At 40.5% G+C, this 19,103-nt stretch overlaps 1 protein-coding gene across 10 annotated transcripts in view; it reads left to right on the top strand.

The window, feature by feature from the left end:
• gria4b (glutamate receptor, ionotropic, AMPA 4b) overlaps nucleotides 1-19,103 on the top strand; it is a 102,266-nt gene that overhangs the window by 56,644 nt on the left and 26,519 nt on the right. For all 10 annotated transcript variants that reach the window (XR_008637762.2, XR_008637761.2, XM_055179836.2 and 7 more), the window contains exons 3-9: nucleotides 2,123-2,362; nucleotides 8,492-8,676; nucleotides 9,040-9,093; nucleotides 9,463-9,621; nucleotides 14,608-14,775; nucleotides 15,548-15,652; nucleotides 18,920-19,030. Coding sequence is in view for 8 of the 10 variants with exons in the window: in XM_055179836.2 (XP_055035811.1) it covers nucleotides 2,123-2,362; nucleotides 8,492-8,676; nucleotides 9,040-9,093; nucleotides 9,463-9,621; nucleotides 14,608-14,775; nucleotides 15,548-15,652; nucleotides 18,920-19,030 (1,022 nt within the window). In the remaining 2 variants the exon portion in view is untranslated. The remainder of the gene's footprint in view (nucleotides 1-2,122; nucleotides 2,363-8,491; nucleotides 8,677-9,039; nucleotides 9,094-9,462; nucleotides 9,622-14,607; nucleotides 14,776-15,547; nucleotides 15,653-18,919; nucleotides 19,031-19,103) is intronic.

Here is a 19,103-nt window from a genome sequence, read left to right as displayed (position 1 = left end):
ATAAGAAGCCAAAAGACTGACAATAACTGTAAAACTGTCAGACATGAGAGACGTTTCAGAAAGGCCTGTTTAACCGCACACTTCAGACTCCGGCAAAAGATCAGACATTCGCTTCAGCAGCCAGTGAAGTTCCTCAGAATCGCACAGGCAGAAGACAGCGTGCTTGTCATTATCTTACAGAATATAAAGTATATATTGGAAAGCGCTGGCAGTTACAGCTGCAGCTCTGACTCGATAATGAGCGAGCCCATCCGGCAACCATGTGTGATCCAATTTTCCCTTATTTTTCCTGTGTTTTTGGTTCAAAGCCTATTTAGAAAAGAAAAGAAGCACCCTGTAGCTGTTAAATGATGGCTTTGTGCTGGCTATTGCTACAGTGATGTTAAATTAATATTTGGTACACTAAATGTACCATTCATTTCTAATGTTTCGTTACATTACATTTCCACAAATAAGGTGTAGAACTTATGGTTCGTAATAAACCTTTAAAGTATCAGAAAACCTCAGGGGGGTCCATAAAAATATTATGAACTGTTTTATTTTCTGTTATTATGTATGAGGCTTCCGATTTTGGTAGCCCCCAGACCTGTTATCAAAACGTAAGACTTAGCATAAATTAAGTTATTACACAATAGGGGGTTGTTTGGGAACAAATGCTGTTTTGTAGTTGGTGATTTTCATGTACTTCACAATTTAAAAAATATGTTCTTTGAATATTTCTTAGAATAATAAGTATAGGGGCTGTTTCCCGGAAAAGGTTTAGATTAATCCAGGAATCGGCCTTTGTGATATTAGGACATTTATGTAGTCTTTACAAACAAATCTTCCAAAAAAAACAATACTGGTTTGCATCTTGAGACAAAACAATGGCACTAATATGTTAAGATATGCCAATGCAAAGTGTTTTAAAATTAAAGGGTTAATATACTACACTTTTTTGAAAATAGGCTCATTTTTTAGCTCCCCTAGAGTGAAACATTAGATTTTTACCATTTTGGAATCCATTCAGCTGATCTCCGGCTTGAATGTACTGTAGTTACATCGTGTACTAAGACAGACAAAAAAAAGTTAAAAGTTGCGATCTTCTATGTAGATATGGAGCGGCTGAAGCACCCGAAAATAGTCCCCTCGGTTACTTTCAATAGCAGGGAACTATTTTCGGGCACTGCGTAATATCATTGCGCATGCTGCACTCATGCGGCAAAGTCTTTGATTATTACGCCAGACCCACATTTCACGTTCTGCATTATTTTCAAATAATTCAAAAGACCGATGTCAATTATTACGCTTATACCAAAGTTACCAAAAACATTGCTCTGGTGCCTATTTTTAAGACATTTGACAGGTTAAGTGTGCGGTTTTCGAAAAATAATGCATACTTGTGGAACATTTCTCAACCAATCAGAATATAGCATTCAACAGACCCGTGGTATAAGTTAAAATATATGTCAGTGCAAGGTGTTTAAAATTAAGACAGCTCAAACATGTATTTTAGTCTGGGACTAGGATAAGCTCTGTTAAGGAAACCACCCCATTATAGTTTATCCAACGCTATCTCACGAGAATTCGTACATATTTTACGAGTTGGCTAATTCATGAATTCATACGAAGTTAACTGTGCAAAAACATACGATTCTCATGAAAAAAACAACAACAACGAAACCCAACCCCTAACCCTGCACCTAACCCCAACGTCACAGGGGTCAAGGCAAACATACAAAAACTTACGAATGTGAATTAATACGAATTAGCCAACTCGTAAAATATGTACGAAGTTTCGTGAGATATCTCGTCAGGCTGTTAGTTCTCACAACAAAACATTGAATTTGTATGGCTTTAAAAGTAATCATAATCCAAAGCAAAGTGTATTTCTAGAATGGCCTGCATGGTACAAAAATTAGCTGCCCTGGTAATCGAATTCATGTAGAGAATAAATTTACTTGTTCAGTTGGCGGATGGCTTTCACAGGCCGTTTCATTCATGTTTCAAAGACCTACAGAAAAGCCGTAGGCCGGAATACTAGCATAAGCAGGGTGCTAATGTTGAAATGTTTTGTACTCCCTCAGATTTTGTGTAATTAATGTTTAAAGCATCTCTTTCTCTCTGTTTTTGTGTTTCGCAGTTTGTTCGCAGTACTCGCGAGGCGTGTTCGCCATCTTCGGCCTGTACGACAAGCGGTCGGTTCACACGCTAACGTCCTTCTGCGGCGCCCTGCACATCTCGCTCATCACTCCCAGTTTCCCCACCGAAGGCGAGAGCCAGTTCGTCCTACAGCTGCGACCCTCCATACGAGGGGCTCTTCTCAGCCTACTAGACCACTACGACTGGAACAGATTCGTCTTCCTTTACGATACTGACCGAGGTAAGAAAAGAAATTGCAAGACGCAGAAAACATACATATATACCAGGGCTCCAGACTGCCACCAAATGAAAATTTGTGTGTGACGAGTAAATTTGACCTTTTTTTGTGATGTGACACTGAATTTGAAACAGCACATTGTACTTTCTGCATCTATCATCAAAGTAGTTATTAGTAATACAGTGTAAATTAGTAGAAATGTGAATATTTGGTTAGCATGATTTACGGTATGTGCCCCTACATTTTCTGGTTGTGCCCCTAAAATTTTCAGTTGGGGGCCATTGTGCTCCTAGTGAAAAAAGTTAGTCTGGAGCCCTGTATACACACGCATCATGCCTGCAGGTATCCTGCTTAAAGTACTAAAACCTAGGGTGTAGATTACTGGTTTTATAAAATACGAACAAACCAGTTGACAATGCTGGTTTGAGTATTGGAGCTTATTGGGTATACAATATAAATGCCGAAGTTGATTACCATCCACTATATTGAGGAGGGGTTATGTGTCACATATGTCAATATAACTACTGTGTTTATTGGCTGTCTCATGCTGTCAGGTGACTAGGAATGATGAGCCACTCTGGTTTTTACTTCCAGGAAGGCTGTTATTAAAAGAGAGGCTTATTCTCTTGAGACCCGAGCCAGGTCTTAAACTCACAGTTACACTAATGAGCGCTTTTGTTGGCTAGAATCAGAGCCACTCTCTTTCATTCTTGCCTATGTGTCTCTGTTGTCCTCTCCATCACTGTTTTATATTTCTTTCCTCCTGTTCTGCTGTGTTAGACTGAGACATTCCCAGGAGCCCCAGAGGAGTGGTTTGGCTTTAGGTCTGACACACTTCTGACGTCCTATGAAAGACTAGCACAATCTGTAAATAGCTTATAGCTGAATGCTCTATAAATAACAAACTCAAGATCATATATGCCTCTGAAATCCTCTGTTCTTGTCATATCACTAAAATGTCTGACGTGTAAAGTTGGTGGTTGTTCGTCTTACATCTGCGCAATGCATGCTTTTCCATCACATCCCATATGGCTCCATATTTGCAAAATTTCCATATGGTGAACTAAATCAATTATTTTTGATTTTATAACAGCATTAGAACGATCAAGATCTTTTCATTTTATTTACCAGGTGCGTATACAGTAAGTGCTAACTTTAGTTCTGAACACTTTTAATAAAGGAATAAACCATCAGATGACTGACATTTTACCATGGTGCGTTTTCTAGCAAGGTGTGTGTGTGTGTGCTTGGCAGGTGAGACTTTGGAAAGTTTTGAATTGTGCGAAGAGGTCTTTGTTACCTATAAGTATTAACTTTGTAGCCTATTAAAATGTGTACCGTGATCAAATGTACTGTGTTCTCCTGTGGGGGGATATAACAAATTGTTCAGTTTGATGGTAATTACATTCCACCACAAAAGGCCGCAAATGACTTTACTTTTGTTACACGTCCCATTTGAATTTTATTCATGAATACAGTATATTCAACATTAGTTCTTTTCAAAATAAGTTTCTCCAGTTCTGCCCCCAGAACTGTCAAAAATCTGGAAAAATATTATAATTGCCACTTTAATGTTACGTAAGGGATAATGTATAGGCAGCAGGTTGGAGGTTGGTGTATCACAATGAAAGGGACTTATTTTCGCATTAACAACCAGCTGCCTTCACTGTATTATCCTGCTTATTACATGGTTATTTATCTCATAACTAAGGTAACGAACATTAAATATTTATTTGAAACATTTTATTTGCTCATTTTTAACAAATGCAGACCTTTTTTTCTGTAAGAAAAACCAGTTTACCTTTAGTTTTAAGATAAAACAAGACATTCAGATGTCACAAACACAATATTTGGTTTAAAGGGACACTCCACTTTTTTTTGAAAATATGTAAATTTTCCAGCTCCCCTATGGTTAAACATTCTGGCGCTACCACATTTAGCATAGCTTAGCACAATCCATTGAATCTGATTAGACCATTAGCATTGCGCTAAAAAGCATCCCACATGGTGCCTGCTGCAGCCATGTTACGGCAGCAAAGTCCTTAATTATTACGCAGGAATGAGAGTTTAGTTCCTAGACATCTGCCTAGAAAATCACAAATTTTAATTTTCTGTCAGTCTTAGTACACGATGTAACTACAGAAGAGTCAAGATTAAATAGGAAAAATATTGAAACTCATTGGTTATTTTTTAGCGTGATGCTAATGGTCTAATCAGATGTAATGGATTGGGTTAAGCTATGCTAAAAGTGGTAGCACCAGACCCAGAGATCAGCTGAATAGATTACAAACAGGTAAAAATCAAATGTTTAACTCTAGGGGAGCTGAAAAATGAGCATATTTTCAAAAAAAGTAGAGTGTCCCTTTAATCATTTGTAAATATAATGACATATATGTTATTAAAAGATATATTTATGTTTAATTTTTGTGTAATATTAAACTGGACCTGTCAAAATGATTTGTTACAGACAATGTGTTATTAGTTTTGAGCGATTGTTTTATAAAAAATAATAATGTTGCAACTGGCCAATCAGAATCAAGCATTCCAACAAGACGTGGTATAACACAAAATAATATTCAGTACTAGGAAAAGATTATTTATGAAGGTGTGTTTAAGCCATACTGACAATATCAGTACATTTAGTACATATTTTACATATGTGTTAGGGATATATTTTTACTGTATGTGCCCTAGTGGTTACCAAATAATACTTAATTTGACAACACTGGTGTTGTCCTTATAGTTTTTGTGTGGACTGGATCAGACTCGGTCTGCCGTGAAGGCTTCTCAGAAGATACAATCTGAGCAATATGTGGACATGATAAATGGTTTATTGCAAGAGGTTGGCACTTTACTGCATTTCTAAAGTCTGTTCTCCAAACCCTGTCCCCCCTCCCCGACCCAACACTGCTGCTTCCCCCTGCTGGATTGGATAAAAGATGAGGGGGAAGGGGAGAACAGGCTCTAATGGCAATTCTGGTTCTTGTTGGTTCCTGCACACACACGTGGATATTAATATACACGCTGCACTTCAGGCTAAGGATTTATCAGCTATTAATCAGAGCTCTGGTCTCCACTTGCGGTGCGAATTATTAGCAGCAAAGGCTCTGATTTGAAATTGATGGCAGAAGAATTTGATATAAATGCTGTGGGATGTTACTGGTCGATAATGCGGGTGGGTGCAGATACTGAGTACAGAGTATAGGGTTTGCGTATGACGGGTTTGTATCATGTGCTGTGCCCATTTGCTATTTCATTGACTGGCTGCTTGTTTAACACACAAGTCTGTTAAAGTGTCTACATCAGCCATAGTATACAGTGCTTTAATCTGTTCAGTCATAGCTATGTTATGCATATACAATACTAGAACATACAGTAACCAAAAGTTTGGAAACACCCATTTTTTTTAATTATATAACTAGGCATAGATGAATAATAAGAGCTCTGTACATGGTAATGACTTATTGCGAGCCTCAAACGCTTTTGTTTTGTAATAGTCCCTTTCACACATTTACTGGTAAATTGCAGTTAACAGATCATGTGTGAACAGAACCTTTCCGGTAAATCAGTGCTCCCAATTTACCAGTAAGACAGGTTGTAAGATTACCAGTAATTTGTGCTATGTGTGAACGAAAATTATAGGATTACCGGCATTTAGAACGGACGACGTCAGACCGCGCTGACAGCTTCGGGCCAATCATAGCGTTTTAATACAGATGACGCGTTTACCCCCGCACTGTTTACGGACGTTTCCACACACATGCTGCTCGAAAGTTGAGCACACCTGAAGTTTACGTCCACATTTCTTCACCAAAGTTGTTTAAAACAGCTTACCGCCGAATTGCCGACGTCCTTAGCACGCCCTCTGTGAAGCCAACGTGCAAACAGTAGTGTTGTTAAAAACGCATTTTTCGGTTTGACGTCGTCTCATTCAATGTTGTTTGGTCATGAGCAACTTCGCGACTGTTTACCACAGACGTAAAAACAGCAAAATACGGACCGTGGATATGAACGACATGGATTGTTTACAAATACAACACTGAGCTCGCCGCGTGCTACAGGTACTTCCGCTTTCTCAACGAATTTACCGGTATTTTGATACTGATGTGTGAATGATGTCTTACTGGTAAAATAACGGAACGCCACTGCGTGTGTGAACAGCACATTTTTGTATTTACTGGTAAATTCATTCTGGTAAATTCATGGTAATTTACCAGAATTACTGTGTGAAAGAGGCTAATGTCACAGTCGAAATGTACAACCCCAACATTAAATTATACATTAAATTTATTTCAAAGTTGTTAAAATGTTTACTAATGTAAGCTACTGACATGAGCCTCAGAGCAGAGCAATCAGAGCAGAGCTCAACATTATTTTTCATGATTTTCACAAAAGTTTAATGCCTTCCAGAAAATGTTCTTCTTTAAATATATAAACATACAATATATCAAATGAAAGAACAGACCCTCTGCTTTCAAACAAACAAAAAAAGTTTCATCCTACCTTCATTAGTTCTCTTTTTATCACCTCTCAAATATGGGTAGGTTTCTTCAAAAACACAAAATTTTGAGCAAAAAGCTGAGATAATTGCGTTTTTATGAAGGACTTTTGATAGAGATCAGATTCAGAGTGATCCACAAAACATACACAAACATACAGCTGTTTGCAGTTGTTGTTATAGGCTTGATCGACTTCATGCGGCGCTGCAAGAACCGACAGCCGGATGACGTCAAAGTGTTGTCTCCGATCATTCTCGCGGTACTTTGACGTCATCCGGCGGTCGGTTCTTGCAGCGCCGCACAAAGTCGAACAAGCCTAACGTGTGTGACATCGTTGCCGTAAAGCAAGTCGTGATTCTCGCGAGATTTGTCAGGGTCGCTCCTCTCAAGCTTGCATTGCTGGTTTTGCTAGCGGCGTCCTCCCCGAGCTTCAACAGGAGGATGATTCGCCCAACTATAATTTTGTTTACCATCGAAATAACTTTGAAGCTGTTATATTAAGGTAAAATAACTGGATAGTGTGTCTTTAACATTTTTGTGCATAATATGTGCATTTTACCCCTCCAGTTAGATAAAAAAAAATCTGTGTTTTATTTCTTCATCACTGCTGGTCTTCTGAAATCATACACTACAAGCTGCTTCTTCTTCGAATGTGGGTTTATGGGCCAAGCTTCTTCTTCTTTGGCTGTTGCACTGCTAGTGTGGGTAAAATGCATGGATACTGCCTATTAGCGGTCTGTATGTGTAATTGCACGTCAACGAGGACGACTACGCAGATGTATAAAGTATATGAAAACCGACCGTAGGACCTACGCAAAACTAGAACAAGTCCTTAACAGTGCATTACAAGGTATACCATTTTTTCACCAGTATGTGTGTTCCCTCGGTTCAAACCCATGACCTCTTACGCTGCTAATGCTCTACCACTGAGCTATTTAGGAGCATACCTTACCATTCATGGTAGAAACAGGTATATACTGTATATAAATAACCCAATTGAGCAATAAGGTTGCTAGATCAAGCACAGGTTAATCCACTAAATAGCAGATCCCAGTGTGGTACGTTGCCAAATTCTGATTGTGACCATAAGGGTCCATTTTACAGGGACATCTGCTCATCTTGGAGTCAAGTGGGCCGCAGAGGCTCTGAGTACCTATTTCAAACAGCTAGATTAACATATCCAACACCATCTCGGTCTGATTAGTACAAGCAGCATTGAGACCAGCTAGAAATACCCTAATGCGGCTCCTAAGCCCTTTCAGAGAGCTACGATCACACCTCAGAGAAGGTGACAAAAGGCACGTCTGTCTGACTTCTAATTTAGTCGACACTTTTGTCGCTGCACGGTGATGGGTTCTGTGTTAGGGATGGAGGTGATTAGGTTCAGGCAAGCGAAAAAAAGACATATTTATCTGCTTCTCCGTGTATCGTGAGCTCCCGTGGGGATCGAGGCCTAAAACGAGTTTGTCCGCATGAAAGGAGAAAAGGTTCGTATTAGCGAACTAAGAGATGGCTCGGAGGCTTGAAGTTGCAGATGAGGGAGTCCCCAACTGGTGCAGGAATGAGTCACTGACAATGTCACAAATCACAATCTCTCTGAATTCACGGGTGGTCGAATGCTTTTTCGTTGCAGGATATGCGATACTGCAGGCCATCATGGAGAAGGCGGGGCAGAACGGTTGGCAGGTCAGCGCCATATGCGTCGAGAACTTCAATGACGCCAATTACCGCCAGCTTCTCGAAGATCTGGACCGCAGACAGGAAAAGACGTTCGTGATCGACCTGGAGGCCGAGAGACTTAGTAACATGCTGGAGCAGGTGAGTTTAAAAGATATAAAAGCCGTTTTATTAAACAAATATGCACAACCTTGTAGTCTTGAGGGATAAGTAATACCGACACATTAGACGTGCGAGCGTGTTTCTTTATCTTTAACAAACTGCCCTCTTGATATTTCAGTCTGCTTCGTTTTGTAGCTGTCAAATATTTTAGTTGATGTTTGCTTTAATATCTCTTAAATAGCAGAGCAGGATGAGGACAGGCGGTCTGTTTGATTAGAAATAATTAAAAACAGCTTTCTTGACAGCTTACAGCTCTGTCATACATTCATAAGCTCATGCGGTCGACAACTGTATTTGCTTTTAAGATTTTTTCACATTGCATTGTCTCGTCTGCCTCCTCAGATTGTGAGCGTTGGCAAGCACGTGAAGGGCTACCATTACATCATGGCAAATTTGGTGAGCTGAATTGGTTTTCCCTGTTAGCTCTTCCCTTTTTTATATTCTGTTACTGCTGGCCTCTGTTTCTTTTGCCCTCCCTTGCATTTTCCTTTCTTAATCCTCTCTTTTCTTTGAGCAAGATATGTCAATTTGAAAGACTAATTCATATTCCGGTCTGAGCTGTGGTGACAGTGTTTTAATGATGCTGCAGAGCTTTTCTCTCTCTCTCTCTCTCTCTCTCTCTCTCGCTCGCTTGTACTCACCTCTCGCTCTCCTTGCTCACGGAGGCGAGTTCGATATGACTGTTTGCTGAAATTCTCTTATCATGGCGCTGCAATGCCAACTATGTTTTAATAAACTCTCTCTCTTTCTCCTTTGCTCTGCCAGGGTTTTAAGGACATCAATCTAGAGCGTTTCATGCATGGGGGTGCCAATGTGACTGGCTTTCAGCTGGTGGACTTCAGCAATCCCATGGTTATTAAGCTTATGCAGCGCTGGAACAAGCTGGACCAGCGAGAATACCCCGGCTCTGACATGCCTCCCAAGGTACAAGACCCGGATCCGGTTGAGATCCAGCACTTCTTTAAACCAAAGCTATAGGAGCATAAATGCAACTGCCCATCTCAGCTCCCATCATTCAATTACGGATTTCAGTCACTTTGGGAAAAGTTTTACTGTATGATTACAGTGAGATGGAATGGTACATGAGAGTTAGTTTTGGTCAACAAACAGAGCTTCAACAGTTATTATATAGCTGTGGTTACATTAAAAGTGTTGTTTCATGCATCCATCCATCTATGCGTCCATTGGTGGGGATGTGAATCTGTGAAAACTATGTCAACACTTACATTATAATTGGCCGTTTCATTTATCCATGTCTCGGCAGACAGATCCAGCTAGTGATTTGATATGCCCGTTGAAGGGTTTTTTGTTGATCCGTCTTTACTGAGGCTGACTTTCCCTGTGGGACTAATGAGGATGACATTCTTTGGAGGGCGGCGCTATTGATCCCTGCCTGGTGATGTGCTGTGGCAACGGAGCTCCCTTTGGCATGGCCTGAGGGGACATCACTTTAACAAGCGACTGCTCCTCACTGCACACCGCTGAATGGTGGGGTTAACCGTAGCCTGACATAGATGGACTAGCAAGAGTTTCTGCTGTGGTCCAATCATGACTTTGACAAGCAGATCTATAGCTGGATCTAATGTATAGACACATACATATATTTATCCATGCATCCATCTAAATATCCTGTGCTTTACACACTTTTTACATCTGCTGTGAATGCCATAATTTACTACTATAAGTTATTTTCACACCACAACATTACAGAAACCCTAAAACCTCATAAAATCTATGAGCTTTTAGCCTTTCTGTGGCCTTTTCACTGATGCCATTTTCCATCCCCAGAGGTGCTGCTTCCTAAGATCTCCTGTCCTCCAGTGAGTAATCCCGGTGTTTTAGGAAAGCAGGGGTATTGGGAAGTATACAGGATATTAGAGAGAGTGATTAAACTACTGCTAATGTAATACTTCCTATCTGTCCTGCGGGAGTCAGTAAACTGACAGCAGCTTTAAAAATTAACCTTGGTTCACAACATTGTGGGAGACTAAATATAAATGCATCGCCTTGAAGGAATCTTTCACTTAAAATTAACGTTCTCACCTATCCTTATGCATTACAGTAATGTTTATAACAGTCATGCAGTGTACCTTGACCAAAAATAATTACTAATCTTAACCTTGGAGAACCCATGGGTCAGATTTGGCCAATGTTAATTGGTGCTAATAAAATGGTTCTTGGGTTCTCAGGGTTAATTGTATCATTGGGAGTCAGTGGAAGTCAGTACCTGAAAACCGGATCAGCCCAATGTGTTTTTCCTTAAATCTTAATCTCACTTTCTCGTATCATCTCTTGTTCCCTATCTGACGTTTTAGCCAAGGGGTCTTTCTGTGCTTTCTGTATTTGCTTTGTATCAGTACAAAAAGTCCCAGCACTTGCCCCACAGATCTGTCAATAGAACTCCAAATATCATCTCACAGCACTGTCAGAGTGGCTTCTTTCAACCGTCAACCATCAAACTTACAGGGTACCATGGGAACACAGCAGGAGGATTTTTCTTTTTTCGGTTGAAGGAGTATGTGTATGTAGCTCGGGTAACTTCTATCAGCTCGCCCTGATGACATAAACCACGTTATTTTCTAAAAAATAAGAAAGCGCAAGAACAGGTGAACAACAAGGTCATAAAATATCAGGACACTAAAGCACCCTCGCGTGCGCCGAGCTGTAGTTTCTTTCCTTTGTAAAAATACCGTCTTGCCTGCAGTGATCCATCCCGTGCCGGTTTATCTCAGCAAGGCAGAGAAAGAAAGCACAAGACACTTAATGGTGCAATCAGGACAGCCGCTGATAGAAGATGACCGACCCACCCCCAATCCCCAACCCTCAACCCTCCTGCCAGTGGCTGAACAGGAAACGCGTTACAGCTAGTGTGTCAGACCTCTCTGATTTCACATATGCTGCCTGCTTCTAATATCTGCAATGACAAGAGTCTCTCCTCAACGCACCACTGCTTTTCTCTTTTCTTGTGTTCTGTTTGGTCCTTGCATTCAGGCAACCATGACTATGTTTTTCCCATGATGCAACTGTCCTCTGCAGCAAAACAAAGACCACAGGCTGAACGATTCTACCTGGTTATACCTGAAATCTTTTTTTGACATTTAAATTTTTTTATGTAACCCAGTGGTACTTTTTGGCGTGCCACCGACCCAAAGTATGGGTTCATTCCTTTGTGGCCCCTCAAAGAAAATTCATAATATTAAACAATCTCTAACTTATTATTTGAATTAAACAAAAAAAATAAGTTTGATTACAGAGAATTTATGATAAATTAATGTATCTAATAAAATGTAATAAAACTGGGGCCCCCTGGCACCATCTCACGCCGCCCTTTGATTTTTACGAAATAAACTCTGACAGGGTGATCTGGACATCAGTGTGAAGCTTAGACTTATATTTACATTTATCCATTTGGCAGATGCTTTTATCCAAAGCGACTTATCAGTTCAATCAGTCTATATACACTTACCTAAAGGATTATTAGGAACACCTGTTTAATTTCTCATTAATGCAATGGTGTAATGGTGTGGTGGATGTTTACTTGGCACACATTAGGCTTCTTAGTGCCAATTGGGCATTGTTTAAATGCTACGGCCTACCTGAGCATTGTTTCTGACCATGTCCATCCCTTTATGACCACCATGTACTTATCTTCTGATGGCTACTTCCAGCAGGATAATGCACCATGTTACAAAGCTCGAATCATTTCAAATTGGTTTCTTGAACATGACAATGAGTTCACTGTACTAAAATGGCCCCCACAGTCACCAGATTTCAACCCAATAGAGCATCTTTGGGATGTGGTGGAACGGGAGCTTCGTGCCCTGGATGTGCATCCTACAAATCTCCATCAACTGCAAGATGCTATCCTATCAATATGGGCCAACATTTCTAAAGAATGCTTTCAGCACCTTGTTGAATCAATGCCACGTAGAATTAAGGCAGTTCTGAAAGCGAAATGGAGTCAAACAGAGTATTAGTATGGTGTTCCTAATAATCCTTTAGGTGAGTGTATTTATAGAGTATACATCTGTATGTGTCTTCTCCGGGATCAAACCCATGTCCTTTGCGCTGTCAATGCAATTCTCTACCAAGTAAGCAACAGGAATGCGAATATTTAGTGCTGTGTTCAAAATATCAATATGGCGATACATTGTCATGATCTCCTGGTGATGTGCGCATCGATACAGCACCTTCCGTACAGATTCTGACGCAGTTTTGAAGGTAGCGTGACGGATTGTATAGTTGGAACGTATAGTAGGACGGATAGTTGATCCAAGATCGTACGGAAGGGACTCACATGCGTGGAGAACATTGAGTGATTTTTAAAGGAACACGCCAAATTTTTGGAACTTTAGATTATTTAGTTAGATGGGTCCATGCATATCTTTATCACCTTCGTTACTCTGTCTGACGCACCCACCACTAGCCGACTGGAAATAAATGGCTCCAGCTAGCATACTGCTTCCAGTAAGTGACAAAATAATGCTAACATTGTCCTATTTATATGTTGTGATTTGTATAGTTTGGATATATACTGGGAACTATATTCTAAGAAGGCAAAGCACTGTTACTTGGGTGGAGTGATTAGCGCAAACTCTCTGTTCCTCACCATGGGCTTCTCAGGTGTTGCGAGCAAATCACTTCGCCCAAGTAGCAGTGCTTCGCTTTCTGAGAATATAGTTCCCATCATGTATATGGTTAAATGGTTGGTTGTGTCTCATATGACCTTGTTATTTGTACACGCTGTGAGTATACAATTCACAATATATACATAGGAAAAACTTATTGGGAGCAGTGTGCTGGCTGGAGCCGTTTGCTTCCGGTCTTTGTGCGGAGCTGGGCTGGCGGTGGGTGCGTCGGACGGAGTTGCGGGGCGCGCGGAGGTGAAGGGGGTATGTATGGACTTATCTAAAACTGGGGGATACGGTGAATAGGCTAAAGTCCCAAAAAGTCAGCGTGTTCCTTTAAGGGGTATACTTACCCATTTTTGTGCACACCTTTCCTAAATCTGTCATCATTTACTCATCTTCATGTTGTTCTAAACCTGTATAAATGTCTTTTTTCTGGTGAACACAAAAGAAGATGTTTTGAGAAATGATGGTGGACACACGGCGGATGGTGACCGTTGACTTTCTATAGTGGGAAAGAAAAATATTTTGGAAGTATTGTGATAAATGATGAAAAAAATATTTTGATAAATGATGGTAAGCACACAGTTGACATACCCATTAAATTCCATCATATTTTTGAATTCCTACTATAGAAGTCAATGGTCACTATCTGCTGTGGGTTTACCATCATTTCTCAAAATATATTATTTTGTGTTCAACAGAAAAAAGAAATTCATACAGGTTTAGAACAACATGAGGATGAGTAAATAATGACAGACTTTTCATTTGAAGGTGAAATATCCATTTAACTTTAACTTCATGACTCTCTCTTTGCAGCAGTTTAAGTAGCGTTGCACAAAAAAGACTGCACGTCGCATCTTAAGCAATCCATAATAAACCTATTGTGTGCATTAACTGTAAAATCAATAAAGAATGCGATGCTGGTCTTTTAGCCACTTTCTCATAATACAGTAACACATTTGTAAAGAAAGACGACAAAGAGTTGCAGGAACATGAGTTAAGTACTGTAGGTCTGATAGAGATGGATTTTATGCCTTTCCCCAAAAGCTAATAAATGATTGGCAAAAACACAACTGTTACAACACTGCTTATTCAATGTAATAATAATCGTAATAAATTTCAAAAAGATTGTAATTCAAAATTGTCCTGTATCTGATACGCATCATATCATGGCATTGTATCAGGATATGTATCGTATCAAGAAATTGTTGGTGATACACAGCCCTAGTGTTGCACAGTACAGTATATATGACCTTTAAGTGACACTCTGTTTCTGCAGTACACCTCTGCCCTGACGTACGATGGCGTAATGGTGATGGCAGAAGCCTTCCGGAACCTCCGCAGGCAGAAGGTGGACATCTCCCGCAGGGGCAACGCCGGAGACTGCCTGGCCAACCCCGCGGCACCCTGGAACCAGGGCATCGACATGGAGCGCACGCTTAAACAGGTCACATTCACAGAGCGAACAAACGCAGGCTTTTTCAGAAACAGAAGAGAAAAAGACTTTATATGGTTTAAATATGAGGAAGACAGACAGCTGTAATAAACACTGAATAGAAAAGCAAGGCAGGGAGGTGAAAAAGAGTAATCGCATAAAAATGCCCAAATCTAAATTGACAGAAGGTGGAAAATGAAAGGGAAATGAAAAGACGTAAGAGAGGAAACTGTAAGGATGGAGAGATAGTAGAAAAGAGACAATACAAGATAAAAAGATGCTTTTATCCAAAGTGAATACATTTTTATCAGTACAATAAGTGTTCAAACCCATGAACTTGTGCGCTGCTAACACAGTGCTACCACTGAGCTACACAGATTTTTAAGTACTATCACAGTAAGCTAACCTTTATAAATTTTGCTATAGTACAGCAGCTTTATATATATGTGCACACAGATAATGTGAACTATAAAGATGAATTTGGCTCTTCCATGTTTTACATTCTCTGTCGCTCCAGGCAGAACTCACAAGCCTTTTATATTTAGCATCTATACTTACAGTCAGTGCAGTGAACTCAGTATCGTCATTTCTGATTCATCTCTATTTTCCGCAAACCCCCAGGCTGTTTTAAATGGGGGGAGGCAGACCCCAGTTTGATAAATGCTGGTGTACAGTAGCGCTTCTGGAAGAAAGTGATTGTAAAAGAGTGAAGAAAGGAAGCAGATGGAGGTACATGAAAGCGGTCGTATAAACTGTAATTACTTTGTTTATCACTGTATTCCAGGTGCGCCTCCAGGGATTAACAGGAAATGTTCAATTCGACCACTACGGCCGCCGGGTCAACTACACTATGGATGTTTTCGAATTAAAAAGCAACGGGCCTAGAAGGGTAAGGTGTCGTTTTGCTCCTCTGTTCGTTTTACGCAATTTGTAGTTATTGCGGTTTACACGTGCAGTATGGCCGACTAAAATGCTTATCATGGTGTTCGCAATTTGTCGGTTTCTAAGGAAGCGTAATCCTGCTCCGTCTCTCAGCATCTGTCGAGTGTCATTTCTGTCTAATTTCTCGTCTTTCTCTGTGTGCCTAACGCTGTGTGCTTCATTTGATGCAGCTGTTTCTGCGGGAACAATCCCAGGAGCCCCCGATGAGTCCTTTTTATTTTTAGTCAGCAGTTATTCGGCTTTTTGGAAAATGTTTCTTACTTGACTGTACAGTAAAATAGAATTTCAGTTTTATCTGCGTTTAAACCGGTATGAATTTTATTAACACTGACGTAAATCATGGAAGATGATTTTCATGGAAACTGTAATTACTTCTACTCTGGCGTCAAATCACCCACACAATATTTCCGGTGAGACGGCGTTTTCTGTTTCCTGCCCACGTTGGCTGGTGAAGAGAGTGGGCAATCTGACAAGCGGGCTTTGACCGCGTCGCCCCTGTGGGGATGTGTAAAATTTAAATGAAGTGAATCTGTTCTTTATATTACATTTAAAGAGCACCGTCTTTATGAGATTTTCCTCTATAATAGTTTGTTCAGAGTTTTAGCCTTCACCATTAATTTATACAGAATTGTTCTGTTCACAGTTAAGCGACAGAAATGTATGATTTTCAAATGCAAAAGAGAAAACAAATGTAGACCCTGTACGGTCTAGGGATTTTAGCGGCAGAGCTATGTACGTGCCATAAAGCCCCATGTCACACACCTTCTTCTGAAGTTATGGGAACCCTCCTGCCTCTGGCGTGCTTTATGGAGTGTGGCGGCTCTTGGCAGCTGTTGAGCAGTGCACCAGGGGAAGAATGATGGGAAGAGCAGGATGAGGGCAGCATAGGAGGGAGCCGCCAGGGTTTGGCTCTCATTTATCAGTCGCTCGTGAGTCCTGCTTTAGGCGGATGCTGGGGCCCGGCTTTGCTTTTGGTATTTTATCTGGGTCTCGTAAGGGCATGGGCACAAACCGTTGATTGGGTTCTCCTTCCGTCTGTCAGATTTTCATCCCAGGGCAAAATGTTGCACACGGCGACATCATTTTCGAAGCCACATTCATGCACGAAAAACTACATTTAGATTTAGCATCCACTGAAACAGTGAATGGTCCAATAAATGTGCTTGTTAAATTATTTATTTTTTTAATGCCATTTCAGCGTCTATGACTATATTCATGGTTAATCTATACACAACTTAATCTACACAAGTTGATCTACAGTATACAAGTTGGGGCAATGGCCATTTTGATATCTCCAATTCACCGAACCTGCTGTGGGAATACCTGGAGTAAACCCAGGCTGAGACAGGAAAAAACATGCAAACTCTGCATAGAAAGGCCTCCGGACCCAGTCAAGGCCTGGACCGGGGACCTTCTTGATGTGTGGCCAAAAAGGATGAAAATGTTTTAAATACCCTAGTTCATTGATGTCACACCACGAGCAGTGATTTATTTGCTGTTCATTGACGGTTCATGTTCATGTTTTATTATGGGCTGGGATGTTTTCATTCTGACCGGACAAAATTTGGTGTATAGCTAAATGAGTCATCAACATTTTCACTCTGTTTTCCCCGAAGGGAAACACTGCCAATTTTAAGTATAAATGCTTAAGGTAATTAAGTCTACTTTTAGGAGTACACTACTATAAATGGCTTTAAGGCTAATAGACATGCACTGAAAGCCACAAAAATCCATGGGGTCTTTGAACTAACTACATTTAGTGAGGTTTGTTTAAAAATCTGTCTTACTGTATATTCAGGCTACTTACTCTAAATGCAAGTCTTATGGTGCATTCCCACCAGCCGCGGTAGAGGCGGCAGCAACTGGCTTTTCACGCATTTGAGTTCACTCGCTTTATTCGCGTGTGAAATTCTAGTAATTCGAGAAATTCATGCGGAAATTCGCGTCATGGGAGGGGCTTCTGCGACTCCGCTGAGACTCCGCCACTCCGCTCACTTCCTGTTAACGCAGCGCGGAAATCCCCCGAAGGTCAGATTTTTCAACTAGCGCGTTTTCCGTGGCAACGCTTAATTCGCGCAGAATGCACCATCCACACCGCGCCATTCGCACCACGCTTACCACGTGTACCGCGCTGCAGGATCCCTAATCGCGTCTTTGCATTGACTTAACATGTAAATCACTCGCGCTAAAAAATAAAAATAATGTCATTAATGACTTACCCTCATGTCTTCCAAACTCTGTTCAAGACCTCCGTTAATCTCTGGAAAACAGTTTAAGATGTTTTAGATTTAGTCCGAGAGCTTTCTGACCCTCTATTGAAAATCTACGTATGGTATACTATCCATGTCCAGAAAGGTAATAAAAACATCATCAAAGTAGTCCATGTGACATCAGTGGGTCAGTTAGAATGTGTTGAAGCATCGAAAATACATTTTGGTCCAAAAATAACAAAAATTATAGCTTTATTTAGCATTGTCTTCTCTTCCCCTTTGTGAAGCGCATGTGCAAGACTAAAGTCATGTGACTGCAGTGATGCGGCTGATGTGTTATTTGGTGCGCCCCAGCTGTTTTTTTTTGTTCGCTTAAGCTTTGTTTACAGTCTGAGGGAGACGCATGCTGTAATTTTGAAAAAAATACTTCGCAAACATGTCTGAGGATAACACGTCATCCGCGTCACTGCAGTCACGTGACTTTAGTCTCACACTTGCGCTTCACAACAGACACGGAAGAGAAGGTAATGCTGAATAAAGTCGTAATTTTTGTTATTTTTGGATCCAAAATGTATTTCGATGCTTCAACACATTCTAACTGACCCACTGATGTCACATGGACTACTTTAATGATGTTTTTATTACTTTTCTGGACAGTAAACCGTACGTAGATTTTCAATGAAGAGTCAACAAGCTCTCGGACTAAATCTAAAACATCTTAAACTGTGTTCTGAAGATGAACGGAGGTCTTACGCGTTTGGAACGACATCGCGGTGAGTCATTAATGAGATTATTTTCATTCTTGGGTGAACTATCCCTTTAATAGTTTAGCTTGTCAGGTTTTTAAGAACGTTTAGGAATTTTGTCCAAAAAACAACAAAGCCATTTTAGCCGTCTTACATAAAATATGTATGCACATTTAGACACTCTTACTGGCAGGCTTGCATGTATCTCTCTCTCTCTGTTAGGGCTGGAATCAGATCTTTATCCCTTTTATCTTCCAGATCGGCTATTGGAACGATGCTGATAAGCTGGTTCTGACCCAGGATCAAGCCTTGCTTCCCAATGAGACTTCTGGCATGGAGAACAGAACCGTTATCGTGACGACTATTATGGTGAGTAGCAGAATTGTTTGATTTTTTACATTTTGTCCTTCATCCGAAAGCTTCCTTGTACCAAGAGCTCTTT

Source organism: Misgurnus anguillicaudatus, chromosome 9 (genome assembly GCF_027580225.2).
Source record: "Misgurnus anguillicaudatus chromosome 9, ASM2758022v2, whole genome shotgun sequence".
In the NCBI taxonomy this organism is placed as follows: Eukaryota; Metazoa; Chordata; class Actinopteri; order Cypriniformes; family Cobitidae; genus Misgurnus; species Misgurnus anguillicaudatus.
The sequence above is the reverse complement of the archived record's forward strand: the minus strand, read 5'-3'. Positions and strand labels throughout refer to the sequence as shown.